The 19932-nt window shown below is 42.2% G+C and overlaps 1 protein-coding gene across 2 annotated transcripts; it reads left to right on the top strand.

Annotated features, from left to right (window-relative positions):
* The first annotated feature begins 54 nt into the window (after window positions 1-54).
* Window positions 55-18931, top strand: LOC118275443 (uncharacterized). Of its 2 annotated transcripts, none has more exons than XM_035593396.2 (5): window positions 55-294; window positions 12382-12527; window positions 12722-12908; window positions 16594-16827; window positions 16920-18931. In XM_035593396.2, the coding sequence occupies exons 1-5, from the start codon at window positions 264-266 to the stop codon at window positions 17009-17011; spliced, it is 690 nt and encodes a 229-aa protein (XP_035449289.2). In that variant the 5' UTR covers window positions 55-263; the 3' UTR covers window positions 17012-18931. The 2 variants fall into 2 exon arrangements, with proteins under 2 accessions (XP_035449289.2, XP_035449288.2); XM_035593395.2 differs by having other exon boundaries at window positions 57-294; window positions 12382-12533.
* Window positions 18932-19932: the final 1001 nt, after the last annotated feature.

Below are 19932 nucleotides of genomic sequence, written 5' to 3'. Positions count from 1 at the left end.
TCGCGGCGAGTCTGCCAGTACTAGTGTAGTGGTAGTTCGCGCCGAGTGGTCCAGTATGGCGGCGGGCGCGAGGCGCGGCGCATGCGTGGTGCGGCCGCTTGTTTACTCCGACACGCGACACTCGGCGACAGGACGCGGGCCGCGCGCGACACTCCGCTACACGTTGGAATATTCAATCCCTGTTTGTACGTAACAGTGCGTGTGTCAGTGCCTGCAGGAAACTAAGTTGCCTGTGCTGTGACACGGTAGAAGGCGACTCATTTATGGTGCTGTCTCCTGTACCGGCTGAAACTTGTAAGTATTTACCGTACAGTAATTATATTTCCGCGGAAAATAATACAACTTGAAAAGTATCTGATTTAGACTTTGGCAAACTAGCTAGGTAATATGGGAATACATAGTTATTATTTACTTTAATTAATTGTTTGTCTAGAATAATTGCTTAGCAGTTAAGTAACTTGACTAAATTAACTTTGTTGACCAATGTTCATCCACGCCGAAATTGGTTTACTTGACGAAATGCACTCTTACAATATTAATATTCAGTAGTAAAACTAACATTCAGTGTAATCACATTGAAAGTAACACCTACTTAGTTGTGATACTATTTACTTGGATCAGCTGACTTGCGGACTTTCGGTTATTATCGTTAGGCACCCAGTAGCACCCATAACTTGTGACACTGACAGCCAAACCACAGGCTAAACATTTCAGAGCTTTAACCACTCAAATTAAATCAATAGAACTTAGACCCGCGCCAATGTAATGTATAGGTTAAATATGTTAAGGCCTCAGACTGCGGCAGCTCCTGGAATAGACACTCCATTTCCGGCCTTAGTTAGGACACTGCATAATTCTTATTCCTTTCGGTTAAGTAATATGTGGCGCACTTGCAGCGTGTGAGGGTGAGCAGTGATCGCATGTCGTTGGTAATTTACCAGTAACTAAAGTTCCCAGTTAATTGAGGCGACAGTCGTGCAGTCCTAGTTGGCGTGCACCGAGGTATCTTTGCACGACCAGCTGCTGTTTGCTACTGGCACAAGTACACTGTACGACTCCCGACAGTCCTTTTATTTTATATCCTAAATAGTTATTGAACTTAAATCTATGAGTTAATTAAACATTTCTAAGAATATAGCATTTTTAATTGATAGAGCAATAAGCGTCATTCGCAGAGTGACTCCGATGACATTACTAGTATTCTGTGACATTACTTACTCAATGGGAGTTGAATTCAATGTGAAAGTCCTAATTACTTACATACCTATATTTCTAGAACTTAATTCTACTAATTATTTCCTATTAAATCATTTGACATTTGACGGCGCGCCGCGCTCGTCATCCGCCCGATCAACGATGACCGCTCAGATTATCGACACGCTAGCACAGCAGCCGCTAGTCGCCATTACAGGTTGCTGCCTTGAAGTGACCTCACTACTTCATATCTGATTCCAGCACGACACCGAATTGACTAGGCTTTCCACGAAATTCTTATTAAGTAAGTAAAATATGAAATATATTTCTCAAGGGCAGAGAGCCAGAGGGTAGGTCTACTTCTACACTATTTATGTTGATTAGAAAAGTTATTGCCAAGGTCACAGTAGATTACTTCAAAAATCAAATGAAAAATAAACACGAATACGGCAGTCATTAATTCACGCAATAGTTTTGCATTATCAAAACCTCAGGGCACCTAGTAGTTGTAATAGTCATGGGATGATTGTCCCCCCTCAAAAAAAGTATACCTAATAGTTATCTACATCTTGTTAGTAGGGGTTAAGTTTTTAACCTTCACCGCACGCTAAACAACAGACTGTTGAACAAAAATAAAGTACCCAACGAATTAATTTACATTTTGCTTCCATTAATTAAAGGTGACCAAATAAATTGTCTTTTTACAATCGTTATTCTTATCGATAGGTAATGAATTAAGAATTTCACGAACTGGCAGTAGTTACCTTGTTACAGCACCTATTTAGCTAGTAAATTGATATTCACTTAGATAGACTACGTAGTTACCACGGTGTAGTTTGTACTGTGTAGTTACTGTTGCGAACACTGTTAAGGCGGCAGGCGCCAGTTGTCTGCGTGTGACGTCACTGGACACGCTGCACACGTCAGAACGCTCGCAGGGCGGGGTGGTACGTGGTTGGCAACCCTCGAGCTGCACGGTGACGTCAAATCCAAAATGATACAACCAATAGTGCCTACCTGTTAGTGTTCACACTTACATGCAATCTTATTCATTTTCTGAAAAAATCGCACGAATTAATTTCACGAAGTTTGGAATTCGATCTGGCGCAGATGTTATAAACAAACTATTGTAATAATTGGTGAAATTTGTGTATTATTATATCTATAGTAACCACTATTATACTTGTAATAAGTAGGTGCGGATGTGATTGTAATACAATAGAATAAAAATTCTATACATCTTTCTAACTCTCCATCTCCATGTTTATATTAATTGTCTACCTGCTTAGGCTTGGAAAACAATGATTAATTCAATTTTAACAATTCAATATCAACTTAGGTAAGTACTTATAACAATGATTTCAAAACCTAGCTACCTACAGCTGTATTGAATGGGCTGGTGCGGCAGACCTAGATACCAATTAAGTAGTAACAATAGCGCAGTGTGTCATTCCGTGCTCGTGAGAAAGTTGTCCGCTCGTCTACTAGGCGAGTGAGTGAGTGAGTGACTCGGCTATCAGTAGGCAGGGCTCTGTGGTTACTGTGTTACGCCAGTTACTTGATAACGCAAAGGTTGGTTTTTTTTGCCTGTTGTGTGTTAACTATGTAGCACCTCGAGTCTGTCATAATTGTCAGTTACTGTAAGAACACTATCACACCTCTCATTCCCTACAGGAGTAGTCAAAGGGTAAAAAATAAAGTTGTAGCTTGTATTAGGCGGTAAGTGAGTGATCTATGGCATCTACCATCTACCAGTACCATCTAGTAACTCTCTAAAACGTGCTAACTCACTCACATGATACTGTAATTTAAAAAAAAATCGTTAATAGCAATGTCTTATAGTCACGTATTTTCGAATTTGGCAGTCAGACAGCGAGCTTAGGCACTGTCGCCACATAAATTATTTACAATTCCTATAATAAACATTATTACACATTGACACACCTCACAACACGTAGATACCTTCCTCTCGCAGGTATTTAATTTAACTAGTGGTCGCCTAGTGGTTGAAATTCAACCATATATACGATTTAATTTACAATACCACTTAACATACGTTCAAGGATAATTTTTATTTAACTCAAACTCAAACAAACTCTTTTATAAAACTCTATTCATATGAGACGTCAATATCATCGCATTGTCTATCGATTTTGACGTTTTGTCAAATACGATCAGATACTATGCATGTGTGTGTAATGTTTTATTTATTAATTTAATGTACTTTATAAGCATTATTTTTGAAAAATATTAGCGCCCTGCACTTCTCCTACACATAAACTATAAGTGTACCAAATTTTATGCTCCTACGTCCGCGCAATTTTCGTAAAAAGCGGTCCAAAGTTTTTGCATCACGTATTAATATATAGATTCTCTCCACGTCAACGTCACCAAGTGTTTAGGTACCTACTACCGGACTGGAAGTCTGGAACAATAAAAACTTTTTTCAGAATATAAAAAAAAAACATTGTGTGATCAGCAGCGGATGATGACTTGATCCAAGTAAATGTTAAAGTATGCGTATATACCTCCACAGAAAAGATAAAAGAACTTATTTTATTTGTTTTCTCTGTACAGTCAGCAAAGCTGACAGACGATTTATATAAAATGTTGTATTTTTATTAGGTACCTATGAAATATATTTAGTACGGACCTACAGTGTATAGTTATTTTATTTCAGAGTCAAAAACCTCTTTTTGGCACTTTAATACTACAAATCATGTAGGTTCTTATACAGCTTAGGTAAGGTATACTGGTATTCACAATTAATTATAGCAAGTATATCTACCGATGAGCATGCATAAAAAGACTGATGACTGTAGATGACGAAAGCGAAAGGGGTACCTATGTAAAATTCGTAGCAATCGGAGGTCCATTAACTATCTGTGCCTAGTGCCTATCGCCTCCCATGGGGGAGACAGGCGTGAAGTTATGTATGTATGTCCACAGTTTGTGTATTTAATAGTCTCATACAAGGATTGCGGTCATAATATATGTCGCGTATGGACATTTATGTATGTCGAGTTGTAGATATGTGTGTTTGTACCGCAGTTGGAAGATTCCACGTTTGATCAAGGAAACGCATTAAATCCCACTTTACGTATTACCTACTAACTCCAGTAAGCAGTCTAATTCCAGTAACGAGGATTTCCTTCATTGTTCAAATCATCAGCTAATGCAATGACGTCGCCACTCGCCACTACTGATAGCTGTGACCTCCGTGCCAATGATTAACTAATCTTCAAGTCATTTTATGCAACATCATCCGCCCACTGGAGCATGTGAGTGTGCAGGACCTGCCCCGGCCCGGTGTAAACTGGACCTGCCACTAGTTCTTACAACTTGTATGATAACACACAACGCACCAGCAACGCCACATCTGTCGAGTAAATAGAATTAGGGACTGGTGACTGGTTGGCACAAAGTATAACTAACAGTGCTTGGAGTACTGCACCTAAACAGTCACAATGCATGCAACTAGGAACTACTAAATGGTTATGGATCATGCATGATCATGAGACGGTGTTGTGTTACGTTTAAAGTAGGTCGGTCAGTGAAGTAAGCACACATTAGTAATGAGTACAGTCCCTGTAACCTGGTATTAGGTGATTCACAACCATTTTCTTATCAGTCACGGAACTTGCATGGTGCATCTCTTTGCCGAAATCAAATGCTTGAACTGTCGGCGTGTATCGACGCGTGGTGGGCGAGCGGCGAGCGGCGAGCGCATCCTACTGCATAATTCATCGGCTTTGTTCCGAGCCGCGCCTGGTTCCGCGTGCGTGCTCCACTTACACGCACCTACTTACTGCACCATTTATTAGTCCATTCATATCGATCACAGGTCTATAATCAAGTTTACTTCTCAATCACAAAACATAATAATTTGAAGATCAGTAACGACCTCCAGTTTAGTTACCACATCGATGTAACTTGGAAACTTCACACGAAACATTTGCATGCCATTCAATATTCAGTGAGTAGTGTGAAGTCGTGTTTTATTAATAAGCGGAGTGTCGCCAAATGCTGAGGACGTGAACGATACAACGTATTTACATAACTGCTTATTTAAATATTCAATTTGTTGGATTGATAAAGTCAGGACTGTCGGTTTAAGTGATAATTTGGAACCGAACTTGAGCATGGCGTCATTTTCATTGAAAGTAATTTTATAAATTGTTCAATAGGTACCTATAGCTCAGGTAAATAACATATAAATACATCATGTAATATTTAGAGAAAACTTGTGAATTCTTTATTCATTTTTGCATCACACTACATGTACATAGGTACGAGTACTAACTTGACTGCACGGTTGGCGCGGTGGCTGGCCAACCGGCTGCCGCGCAACGTGTAGCGGGTTCGATTCCTGCACGAAGCAACTCTTTGTGTGATTCACAAATTGTTGTTTCGGGTTTGGGTGTGATATGAATGTGAACTTGTATGTTTTATTTATAAATGGAGGGGTAAACTCTAGTTACCATAGATAGCAGTTCAAGCACTAAACCACAGAATAATAAGTACAAAACAGGCTATAAGTAGTAGGTACCACGAGTACATGGGTTGCTAATATTCAATTTTCCTTCCTCACATAACTATTGACTCCGTCCTCCCCACGCTCGTACATGGAGTTGTGTAGTCTGACTTATCAAACAGTTCGCCGTATCATTAAGTACATACAGTTGGCGCGCCTAGCTGTTTGCCGTGGCTTTGTCCACACAGTACCTGGCTCGGTACTCCAGTACTGTAGCCACTGTGTATACTCTGCGCTGGCATTGTGTCCGCTGGAGTAGTGGTGTCTGTTGAATGAGGCATTATGTCGTCCCTGTGAGCAGCTGTGGTGCCGGACGTGCCATTGAGCGGGGAGCGAGACGAGGCGATGAAGGGTTCATACAATGTACAGCTATAGAGATGTCGGTTGTGACGGACTCGCCTACAATACAGATAAGTTTGTGCCCTACTGTGCGGACTGTCTATTCATGTGCTGCTTTGCACATTGTATAGTGTGCAGGTACCTATAACTATAGGCATTCAGAATATGCTCTACATGATTTTTTAAATAAACACAAACATAATAGTACATACAAATGTTCCCTCTTTATTATTGAGTCCTACATTAGTATTGAGAGGTAATTCAGGTAGCTATTCTTAATAACCAAATTAATTTAGAAGATGAAAATATTTGTATGATACCTATTAGGTATTATAAAGTACCTGCTTTCAGTGTGTATAAATCGACCGCCTGCCTTCTGTGGCCTAGCGCCTGCTTGAATCATGTGAATGTCTGGCTCCTACAGTATGCATGTGGTCTGGCCGCGCGGCGCCCGCTGACCTAGTTTCGCACTGCTTGGGGTCCCACCTGCCCCTACCGCGACCCTCCGGAAAGGGTGGCCCGGTTCAATGACACCGTGTTTGAAGGCCAGTGCACCCGACTACTTATACAAATCTCTTCTTTTGCAAGTTCAGACAGAAGATACTGTACAAAATCAAAGTTAATACTGGTTTATACCGTTTGTCACTAGTGATGTGGTGAGCATTGTTACTGGAACAACCAGTGATGGATTAATGGATTATACAAATATGTATTGCACCCACGTAATACACATAGATGGCGGTTGATCTGTAAATAACTTACACCTATCTATACGTACTTGTTATACCTATAATGGTCTTTAATTTTCAGTAGTTAACTAGAACTTTGGGTAGGTACCTACTTTACTGGTTACGCATGATATACCTCCCTAGGTACCTACAATTATTATGTTATTACATCAATATGGTACTGTATTGATTGGCTTCTGGTCACGGTTCGCAGGAAGCGGCACTCAGGCCTCTGCATCATTTATTGTCACACTTCTGTCGACAGACGGAGTGATCTCAACGACGCGAGAAACTATAGTCACAGTGAATATTAGTCACATACATAAACTTATTTACTACCATACACATTAACATGATTAGTTCAGTATCTATGTAGGCTTTTACACGGAAAATGTAATACGTAGGTACCTGATTGCCTATGTAGGTATATTATAATAAAATAGTAACTGCACTACCAAAATGTATTGGTAAATATCAATTGGTTTCTGATATCGGACCCGTCTTTGCAAGAGCTAAGAACAAATTAGGTAAGTTTTTGCAATAACTTTAGTTACGCACACCGTGTCAAAGTACTTCGGTCACGGTCCATGAGGCAACTGCGCCGAGTCTCTGTGCCCAGTGGAGCACGAGTACTGCTGGTGACAGTCAGAGAGCTCCACTCCGTCGTAATACCAACAGCTTGGATCTAACCATCGGAGCTATCTGACTTTGGTCTACCTTAATAGCATAATTTTTCTCAGCCTTTAAATTAGGCTACGAATTCCTTAACAAGCATGCGAACTACTGAGAAACCTTTCATGGTTTAAACATTCGGCCAGTAGGTTTAGAGCTTATACATAGAGACCGTCAACGGTTTTCACGAATAATGTGGTGAACATTGTTAGTGATGAGCCATCACTGAAAAAGCACCTACAACGGACTGAGGCGCTGTAGATTCAACAGAAACCTGAACCTTTACACTGCGATCATCAAACGTTTAACATGTAAGTAAGTAAAACCATTTCCAGCCGCAACCGCACCTTCACCCAACCAGTACCTACCATCAGAAACATAATTATGTTTCAACATTTTAGTCAGCTCGTCACTTTACTTGTTGCACGATATTAGACATGGGATCTCTTCTTCTACTTACCTGATGCTGAGGGATAACGTGGGACGGCGTTTATTGCCAATACATCCACAAGCTGGTGTACCTAGAAGTGAGCTACTATTTGTGAGTAGCAAGTTGATTGATACATTTGATGCGCCGTCGCGCGCACACGACGTGATTCATATCAACCGTCATTGTCCTACAAGTGCTGCACCTGCGCGGAAGGGCGGCGAGCATGCGCTGCTGTACTAGTGTAGTCTTATATTATGATATTATATGATATTTCACGAGTAACTGTTCAAGCAACAAGAAAACAGTTGGGTATAAGCAAGCGACAGTAAAATATTCGCGATGTAACTACATGTACCTACTGAAAACATTGGAGTGTCCTCCACAGAGTCACGTAGCTGACGCCAGTGGCGGCTGTCTACCGGCCGCTGTTACTGTTATGTGCTGTGAATAAGACCGCGCCGCGCACTGCCGCAGCCCGCTATGTCCATTATTGCAATTTAGTTTTTTATATCAGTCGACTGAGTCGACACTCGATAGTCAGTCGATATTGTTGTTTTATTTCTTTGCGATGTAACGGTCATAAACCAGTGACTGGCAGACGCTGTCAGACAGCATATTCATTCTTTGTGTAAATTATAATTATGAATATAATTTTAAATTATATTTTAAATAAATAAAAACGAAAGTGTTTCGATTTTTTTGATGAGAAGTGTATGTAGGTGCAGCACCTATAAGGAAAATTAATGACTAACTGAAACCTTTGCCTACGCGTGTCACCCGCCACCGTCGTCAAGACCTTACATTTGCAGTCAATGTGGAATTGTAGAATGTCCGTACATTGTTACCTAAGTGTACTTTTTATTCTATATCCTACTTACACTGTGAGCCCCAAACTGCTGCACCTTCGTGTTACGTCACACCTACATACTCCAATGACGTCAACTCCCACAAGTGCTCACATATTGCAACATTGTAAACCCGAGCTTATCGTTATCAGTGTGGACGTGAGAGCTTCATTCACACGCACTACAGGTACTGTGCGAGCGGTGGGTGCGCTCGGTACGAAAGCCCGCGCCGCACGGACTCGTGCTGATAAGACGCATGTCAACACCAGCACAGTCAGCACTGCACCGCCAGCCACTGCACCCAGTATATCGCTGTATCTTATTGTCAGGAGACAGTTTCACTCCGGTCTAACCTATGAGTGCTGTGCATACACTTTGGTGCAAGTTTACCTCAACACTGCTGAACATATTATCTTCTCCAACGATCGAGTAGTACCTACTTACTATTCCACTGCCCATTCAGCTCGAGCTAGTGGCAAGAACCAACTGAACGTGTGGTTTAGCTACTATCATATAAAAATAATTCAGGAACATATTTCATACAATAATTGCCTGAAATATAAGAAACGTATCAACCTAAAAGTGGTGTCCAGTAGCGACACTACACAGGAACGGCGCCATCACCGCGTGTCGTCTTACAAAGCTGCGGACGTACACACACACACACACTATGTACACACATCATTCGGATGGTGTGCACAGTGCAGTGTACACATAGGTAACTCCTGCAAGGAATTTGACCCAGCATGCAGCAGTCAGCGCCGGAGCCCAAACCAGCAGCCTCCCCTAAAATCCTAATAAAAATAAATAAATAATTAATTATGTTAATTTATTTCTAATTAGTCGAACCTTAGTTCTGGTTAGCTATTCAAAGATCCTTTAGAACAAAGACTGAAGGTTTTGGTGAAACTATTTGGTTTAGTTCCGTAATTCTGTGTTACTTGTGTTATTTCAAAGCAATGGATTAGCTATAATAAAGCTCAGCTAAACAGACATCATTTCTCCGAAAGTAAAGCAGAATGTTGTACAATCTGTTTGACTGCCCGCTGGCCGCTCCCTGGCGGACGCGCCCGACACCCAGTCAGCTGCCAGTAGACACGAATCATTGTCAGTCACTCATTATTTGTATGTTACTCTTTTTTATTTATTTATTTGACAAACAGCGGTCTTTGTCTAGTTTTGAATTAATTAAAATTGTGAAATTATTCTATTATTATGTGTGGCAGCGTTACCGGCTACGAGACGCGTTGAGGTGGTGGAAACTTATTTATTGAGATACGAGCGAAATATATTTGCTATAGAAATAATTTTCAAATCGTTTTCTGAAACATTTCAAGGTGAATAATATTTTTGGTTTACGACATTGTAACGGGAACAGTTTATTGATCTTTTTATAGGACGATGAGTGGCGAGTGGTTTATAGTGCGGTCCTTGAGGCAGCACTATCTGAAATCGTCGAAACACTTCGTCTATCCACTTTACATTGTCATAAATCGTAAGCACATAAAAAGTTTGAAGGTGTTAGCTATACCTACCCACATCTATACGAGTACATATACGTACATGTATGTATTTATATTGAAAGTATTGAAACATTACCAACTCATGTTATCTACACAATACGAGCTGCGTATTATATTTTTGTCAATAGTTACCAATATCACGGATTTTCAAGAAAAAATATGAAATATTTCAAGAATGATTTTAGAGTTGGCAGTACTCGGATCTTACAACATTTCCTCCATCAGGTTTCGCAATGTTCAAAGGAAATAATTGTAAACTCTTAAAACGTCAGCCGAGCATCTGAAATAATAACCGCGCGAGCAGCGGCCGCGGCGCCATCTACAATACTATTGATTTATTGAACCATATCTCGGAGCATGTTTATGCGCTCGTTAGAACACTGTTTACTATAACATTAGCAAACGTTCGTGTAATATTTAGCTCTGACGATTTCACAAAGATCTTTGTAGAGGTAAACATTCGGTTGTAGCAAATCATTTCTACGATTAGTCGGTAACTGTGTATAATAACAATCTCGCGCCGTTTTTCTCGGCCGCTTTACGTGATCAGTTACAATTTGTGCGGCAGCTCATTGAAGGCCGAGTTTTTGTCGTCGCTTGCTCAACACTGGCTCATTGGTCTCGCATCGATTCTCACAACGGCGACATTTATTACCTATTTATTTATTTTCCTGTTTACTTTTGTTACATCTATTCATTTCTCTGTGGAATAGCAGTTAAAACTAGATTGCTTGATTCCAAGTAACTCATGGCTTCGTGTCGCTGTGTTTATGTGTTAACTTGCATTGATTTCTGATGATGTGACAAACAAGTGGCGATGTGACTATGAGCACTCAAATATGTCAGTAAGTTAGTGGCCGCTGTACGTGCCTGGGCACACGTGGGCGCGTCGGGCCCTTACACCACTTTCCTGCGACCTGATTAGCCACCTGGTTTGACATGACATCAATATTAAAAGACTATACATGCTCATATAATAACCTATATATTAAAATGTTACTTGACAACCGTGAAAAACAACCGTTAAGAAGAAATACGCAATGAAGGTTGAACATAAACTATATTTTTTGTCTACAAAGCGCGGTTTGTTATTTACTGATATTCATTCAATGCAAATTGAGAACCTCCTTATTTGTTGTTCAAGTCGGTTTCAAAATTACTGCTTAACCACACTCGTCTAATGTGACATGTGCCTTTGATAATATATTGTTGTGCCAGTAGTAGATCCGAGCAGTAGAGAGCGCTCCCAGGTCGCAGGTACAGGTGCCACCGGCGCGGCGCCGGCGTACTAATCGCGCAGCGAGTGGTTGCCAATGTTCGCGCGCGTTCTCTACGGCTAGCTGGGCGCGCACGTGCAGCGCATCCCAATCACTGCTCACTGCACGCCGCACTGCACACTGCTGGGTACAGAAGGCCCACTGCTCATACAAGTGGTTCGTTTGTTCCCAAGATCTATTCACTGAAACTGGGAATTGACAGTAACACTTACTTTGAAATACCGATTCTTCAAATAAATTGGTATTTATCGAAGGTCCAAATTACATCGTGACAGCCAGGAGGTAATCCACTGTGTTCAAGTGTCCAGTGTGCTTTGTTGGAACTTCTCACGTTGTGCTTGTTGCCGGCCCGCGTTGCCGTAGGACATGACAGCATGCCGAGAGTACCGAGTAATGCAGCCATTTGTACAACACACAGCCTGTATTTGCCACATTTATTCGCTATACTAAATGATACTTAGATATAGGTACTGTGGCAATCACCACTTGTTTGTACGTGCAGAATAATTCAATTCTGAACTTGGATATAGAATGACATCATTATGAAAGTTTTTTTTGGAATTAGGGCGATTTCAGATTGGCGTACTTTTCTAAGCGTAGTAAGTGTACATAGTTTCAGCACACGTGCCTACACATGTGCAACCTTACGCACTACGAATAATCACACATATTTCGGTGTGTCTATCGAACCGGCGGCGCTGCGCACTCGCAATAGACTTATACGCGCTTATAAACGCGCCAAAGTTCGTCCAAGTTGCGCGTGCGCCAAAAGGTGCGCCTAGACACGTCTGTATCTGCTTCGAAAGTTTTCATCACTGAAGAATTGTGTGTTGTTGCAGTGTGTGCAGGGTGCTGCGCGAGCGATGGTATGGTGTCGCACCGGCGCGCGCGACGCCCGTGGCTGTGGCTGGCCGTCGCCGCGGTAGCGCTGGTGCCGCTGCTGGCCACCGCCATCGCCGCCGACGTCATCTTCAGGGTGCCTGAAGTACTGGTGAACCAACTATTACATTCTATTATACGATACGAAAGAAAATTAGGGGGAGGTCTTTGTTCAGCAGTAGACAGTAGACTTCCGGCTGATGATGATGATGATACGATAGGAAACAAAATGCAGAATGTAATACTATACATACATATGTGCAAAAGAAGGTTGATTACATGGTGTCCGTGGCGGTGCAGGTGCGGCACGCGGCGGCGTCGAAGCCGGTGGGCACGGGGCGCGGCAACGGGTCCCGCGGGAACGAGTCGGAGCGCTGGGCGGGCGGCGACACGCTGCTGGAGGTGCGCTACGAGGAGTACTTCGTGGAGCACGACGTGTCCACGGCCGCCGCGCGCCACGCCGCCGCCGCCCTCAACGTGGAAGACAGTAAGCAACACTAGTGCCCGGCTACCGGCGGGACTATTGTCATTATGTTACACGAATGTTCGAATATTGAAAATCTCAACAATTCTTTTCTCACCTAGAAAACGATCTGATCCGATCTACGACACCTGAATTTCATGAATTTCAAGAAAACGTTTTATTATTCATCTAATATCACAATAATCCGGGATCTAAATCGTAAATGAATCGTCGCCATTCCGGCACAAACCGAGCGAAGTAAGTGACGCAACCAACAATTGCTTGAGTTACTCCAATTAGTCGGTACAAATTAGAACAATAGTCAAGGACGCGGGATTAACAACATGAGCCGTGAGCCGAGGGCCACGGGTCACTACTGCCACAATTTTTCTAAATATTTATTTATCAAAATCATAATACACTTATAAGGTGGGCTTAATGCTTTCTCTACTAGTTAATATTTGCGTGATAAAGAGATGACGTAACATGATCCAGGATTACTATGTATAGGACTAGTATTAGTACAGATGCAGTTGATGGAAGAGATCACGCACGCATCAGGTTAACACCAGATACAATCACCTACGACTGTAGACGACTCGTGACTAATGCGCGGCAATAAGCAAGCATTATGTACTTCACACTGAAGTAGGTACAACTATTTATAGTCGTGTGGTTGGGACTTCTTTTAATTGATCTGTTTCATTCTTTTTATTTAACTGTAGTGTTTATCAGCTACATACATGTTGCAGTGTGAGCATATTTTCACGTATTCTTTTACCTCCTACGAAGTTGCGACAATCCTCTTAATACACTTATGTTCATATTACCTTCGGTTTCGGAGTGTTCTCTTAATGCGGCGGACATGACTGTAAGCTTGTTTCCGATATATACGGATAAGAACACTATGTGTTTGTATGTGGGGTTGGGTAGAGGCGCCAACAATGTGCGGTAGTATTACAGCGGCGATGGTGCGGTCGTTGGAAGAGGATCCCTCATTATCGCGACATGTGACACGCGCGGCGCGGCCACGCTGCCAGTACCCATATAATGTGTTATGTTGATAAGTCTCAATGGTTTCTACTTGAGTTCTTAAAGTGTTTTACTGAAAGTGTACATTTTAAAAGCCTTCGCTAAGTTTAAAGATGTTCATTTGATTCTACCATCAAGTATACGTTGTCGCAAGCACATGCTACAACACACGAGGGAACATTTTATTTTTCCTTTAGTGTGCACACGGCGCGGTGTCCAGTCGCCAGTAATGTGCGGTGTCTGTGTCCACTGCCCGCGTAATTGCACTGCAGTTACATGACAATTACTTGGCAATTACAGGCTGATCTTGTGCTGCAGATGTTATCACAATACAGGCACTGATACTGAGACATTGCTGAGCTGTAATCATTTTAAACTCATTTGCCAATTAAGGCTTAGAGCCAACAGAAAATTGGTAAAGTAACGGCAAATTCTTTACAAAGACTATGTTGATTACTCGGTTGACTTTAACCACGTTAGGTTCGTTTTATGTTCAGCGCAGGTTCAATTCCACTCAGAAGATTGTATTATCTAGTCGAAGGTAGAGGTTTGGAAATCTGAAATGATTCATTTCTGTCAATGAGCTTCATAATTAAACTAGATGAGTAAATCACAGAAATAACTCAGAATCGACAGATACAGGTAAAGTTTTAAAGTGATCATGGTCGTGTGTACAAAGTAGAACCTCAGCAAATGTCAAACTATCTGCTATATACTCACACCGGAATGTAATGTACAAGTTAATTCATGTAATTACAAGTTAGTCCCCCGTCCCCATACATTACGTGCTGCAAGTGCACATCACGGTAGGATGGAAGGTCGGTGGGCGTGTAGTGAGGAGCCGGCGAGGCCCGGGGGCGGCCGCCCGATCTGTCACAGCATTGTCCGCCGGTGTCAATGTCAGCGGCGTGTTACAGTACTGCGTGACGTATCTACTACATAACATTACAATATGGGAGTCTTCGTGTAAACACACACGTCCGCACCACACCGCCCAAACTACCTACTGACCATACTGCGGTCTCATGTCTCATAGAGTAACCTAATTAAATATTAGAATTTCCAACCGAAGGATTCGAGAAGGAAGGTAGTGTCGCTGCTGGTCGCATCACGTAAGCCAAGCTCCTGGTGTAACCTTCAGTCCAGGGCCGTGACTATTGAGCCGTTGCACTTCTGTGTTCTTTCAATAAACTGGACAATTGACCGCTCCGAATGCTTTGTTAAAAAACTTAATTTGCTTAAGGATATACATTAAGAAAAATAATTTGAGTAGCGTAGTTATTGGGTATGAATACCGAACTGTAAGCTCCTTCATCTTTGATAGATATTATAATTAGCGCGTTTGATGTAATTGGTTGTCGGTAGCGATGCATCAGTCTCTGTATGGCGCGGCGCGGCGCGGGCGTGGCTCGGCAATCGATACCGGCCGCGCGGCCTGCACATGCGCCACCAACATCTCGCAATACACCGCGGTGTTGCAGACGTCAATTATTGCAATACTTTCAATTTGTTTATCACAATAACAACAACTACCGCACGGTGAGGCTGATGGCAGGTTCTCAATCGTTCGGCGTCGCCCCAGCTGCTTGCTACTAAGATCGCGAACCATTCTCGTTACATACACTTCGATGTTGGATACATCGGTGTGTGTCATACATAACTCGGGAACTATCCACAACTGTATTGTAACACAAACATAGACATAATAGTATATACGTGTGCCTAGATGTATCCTGCAGGCTTGCAAGTGTGACACCTCTCCTAGTTAGCTGGGAGTACAGCATTATTATATTGGCGCATTTAAGTTGGGTGGCACGTGCGCGGGTAATGTCAGTGATACACACAGCTCGGTGCCAGTGTCCGGTGTCCCTTAGTTCGGTGTATGTTGGTACTGCTTCGTTTGGTTGGTGTATTTGTAAAATGGTGATTGCTTAGAAAGAGGGTTACGTCGTTAAACGACTAGCGTTACATACATTTTTGAAGAGCTGTTTTAAACTGATTCGTGAGATGTGATATTTTCAACTGATACAAAAGCGCAGAATTTTGTTGTATTTTGTTAAATTATGTGCTGACTTCAAGTCTAACACCAGTTCGTACCGACCCCAAGTGTACAATGTGCTTAGACCCACAGCTCCCTGTGTGTCTCCGACCTTAACTGGCTGCTATTGTTCTGTGACGTAAGGTTTGCATTGATCGTGTGTCATCCTCGAATAATAACTAGTCTCGCAATGACGCGTACTGCCGTACTGCTCGTATAGCCGCACTCAATGACATCGGACACTGCCGCTGTAATCTATAGCCAGCGACCTTCACACTGAGCTACTGAGCTATCGAATGTTACTCCACAACTGGAGTTACTACAGACAACTTACGTGAAACAACTCTTGCGTTGTGTTTCGTTGTGTGATTGAGGTTACCGGAGGCCTAATTATCTCCTTCCCAATCTTCCCAATCCCCGATTCCCCAATAACCCTTAAATTCCTAACCCTCAAAAGGCCGGCAACGTACTTGGAACGCCTCTGGTGTTTCGGGTGTCCATGGGCGATTGCTTAATTACCATCAGGTGATCCGTCTGCTCGTTTACCGGCCTATATCATAAAAAAGTTAGGTAACATTGCGTATAGAAATTAGTTTTCCCATGCAATTTCCATTAAAAGGAATGTGTGTTGTGTGGCAGTCCCCCCGACGCGGCCGGGCTGCGGCACGTGCAGCGAGCGCGAGTACGCGTACTGCGAGACGCGCGTGCTGGCCGACCACTGCTGCTGCGAGCGCCGCTTCGTGCGCGAGCCCTTCCCCTGGCTGCCGCACACGTGCTACGTGGGCGCGCGCCGCTGCCGCCCGCTGGCGCACGACTGCGCGCAGTACGCGCGTCTGCGGGACTGCTGCTGCCATCGCAAGCTGGCCGAGCGATGTAAGCCACCGCCGCCAGCGCGACATTATACTAGTCTCGTTCGTTTGCAGTCGTAAGGATGCTGTCCACTAACAATCGCCCACCACTTGCAGGGAAGAGCATCCTGTCGGAGTCGAGCCGCGCGGGCGTGAGCGGGCTGTGCCTGCTGGCGGTGTCGGCGCTGGTGGTGGCGGCGCGGCTGTGACGCCCGCTGGCGCCGCGCCCCGACCCCGCCGCGCCCGCCCTGGTCTGACCGCTGGGGACACGGACCCGCCTATAAATGTGTAAATGCATTAACATTTCGTTAGGCCCTATCTTTAATGTAGTGTCTACCTATATGTAAGTACTAAATGTAAAATACAAAGTATTTATTTAATGTGGAAAGTCTAAATAGTGCTGTACCTGTTTCAATATGCTGCATTCTTACACAGCAGTTATACATCGAGACCTAACATTGACTTACTTACTACATAATGTAATATTGTTATGAAACCACCCATTAACTAAAAGTGCCGAAACCAACCCCTTACTTATACTGTTGGCTGGTGGAAACCAAATGAAAATGTCACATAGCTTAGGGGTTCCCTAAATGTAAAGGTTGATTAACACGTACATTAGGGTGCCTAGTAGTGTTAATGTTATTGCCCCGACTGTGTAAGCATTATGTATGTAGCACATAACTAGACAAGTACAAGCAGTATTGGTCAGCGCCGCAAGTACCACATGTAGGAACATGTACATGGGCCACGCACACCACGTGGGCGCTACCACTGTGGAGCTGACTGCGTTAGTCCATAGCAGTGAGAATGTGGATCCATCGCACTTCTTGCGCCCCCTCGATACTTGCAAGTTACAATGTAGATCGACGTTATTTATACTATGTATAAAGAGAATGTACGACACACTCACACACAACACAGGTACATAGTGTGTGTCAGTGTGTGAACGAACAGAGCTTCTTATGTTTGGTTAGATCAAATGTTGTACAGTTCAGTATATTACTTAGTTACTCGTAGGTGTAATGTTACAAAAATATTAAATATTTTTCACGTAACAGAAATCTCACATGTAAATAGTTGGATTACGTGTTATGTAGTATCTCAGTGTATTTATGTATACAGTAGAATATGTACCGCCTGCGTAGCAGTCAGCCTCGCTAGACGGATGGCTCGATATATACTAGCAATAGATCAACTTGTGTCCGTCAGTCCATCACATCCATTGGACGTTTCTATTCCATTCGACCGGTGTTTGGGTCTACTCGTCCATTCGTCTAGCGACAATGAATGCATCTGCAATATCACAGTGTGATGCTGTTGCGACTAGTTAAGTAAATTAATTGTAATGATTCAATGTATGTCCTGTGTTTATAAAGTTTTGAGAAAACAACGTTAGCTGTAACCATGGCCTATCGATTCAAAATCGTGCTGTGGTCGGTGACGCGTGCTTGTCGGATGTTACATTAAATGTAAGTAGTACGACTACAGCAGGCAGGCAGCACACACGGCAACACGAGTGACTACTTGTGTCTGTGCAATGTGGTACAGCTATGGAAACGATAGTGGTGGCAATACATGTATGTCCCCGTTAATGATTGTCATAAACCGTCAACTTGGTTCAGTAAGGGTGCTACCTATAGTCAGCTCTACTGACGTGAAGCCTCGTGTGACACGCGGAGTGCGCATGCGCAGGCTGTAGGCTAGTTGTTGTTGTATTCAATGTTTATTATTTATTTTCGCATTAATTTTGTTAATGGAAGCCTACATTTTATGTGAGCTAGTGAGCGATTGACGATATCTAATATAATTATTGTTTTAATTTCTGTGTTACACAGTATCAGTGCGTGGTGTGTCACTCGTTACACTGTCAGGTGACGCGTGTGATGACATTCGCGTCAGAGTAGTGTGATATACCCACATATATGTATAGTTAGCGTACAGTTGTATGTATACGGACAAATATACAATGGCAACATGTAGATGTACATAATTTACTGATTCTTTCGCAATGTATTATATTTATTGGCAATGAGTGACTACATGTGACATGTAGGTACCTACATTGTATAGATCATGTAAAATAAATGATTATAACTGATGCGAATGAAATAAAAGTTACCAAAGTATATGTTTTTTTTATTTCCGATCCGAGTGTGGCTAGTACATACCTACCTATTACATAAGCTGTAGCAGCGCCTGCCTACACGACTCTCGTAGCACCGAGCGTAGCGGCGTAGCAGCGGGGTACTACGTAGCATACTGTGCTACAAAGCTATTAATATCATAAAAAAAATAAACATATCTTTTTAATGTGTAAAATGTCCGGAACATTTCTATGTTACATGTCTAAAACTATAAACTCATATTAATGTGATAATGATATTTCTATATGGCAGTGTAATTACCAAGTTAATTATACGTTTAATTATACATTTAATAATTCAATTGCACCCGGTCACAAACAGTCCCAATGAGAAGTAGTCACGAAGGTACTCCACGTTCTGTGCACAGTGCACACAAGTTACACGAATTATACAGGGTTAAAGGGTAAGTCGACCTAAATCCTTTAAGACGTGATAGTTTACATCATTCCTGACTGATTTGACCATGGGACCCCATATCCCAAACTTAACCGTGTTCAAATTATCGGCATTTTAACTTTTTTGATAAAATTTCCCATTTTTTTGGCTATTTCTCCCAGTTTTGTCTTTGGTGGCTAAATTTTGTTTTGTTTTTGCTTTTTTGTGTAGTAGATTAGTTGCTTTATTATTTAGAAAACTAAAACTGTAAATAACTGTACCAACTGAGTCGTAGCAGACGATCGAATGTAAAAAAGTAAATAAATTTGTGATAAGTTGTTTTTCTTTGTAAGATATTTAAAAAAAAGTCTATGACAACTGTTCTGCAAATGTGCGTTAAAATATCTACAATTCTTCAGCTTTCTGATAAGGTATAACATGATAGGGAATAATTTGAATTCTTTGCCAAAACATCGATGAAGTACTACAAGGTAGTAATAAGAATATCGATATTTAAGCTTCAAATTTAACTTGAGTCAGATAACAAAATAAAACAAACTGGTTCACTTCACTTCAGAAGGAGTGTATCTTTGAAGTGCATTTTTAGA

Source organism: Spodoptera frugiperda, chromosome 8 (genome assembly GCF_023101765.2).
Source record: "Spodoptera frugiperda isolate SF20-4 chromosome 8, AGI-APGP_CSIRO_Sfru_2.0, whole genome shotgun sequence".
Lineage (NCBI taxonomy): Eukaryota > Metazoa > Arthropoda > Insecta > Lepidoptera > Noctuidae > Spodoptera > Spodoptera frugiperda.
Note: the sequence above shows the minus strand (reverse complement) of the source record. Positions and strands in the feature narration are given on the sequence as shown.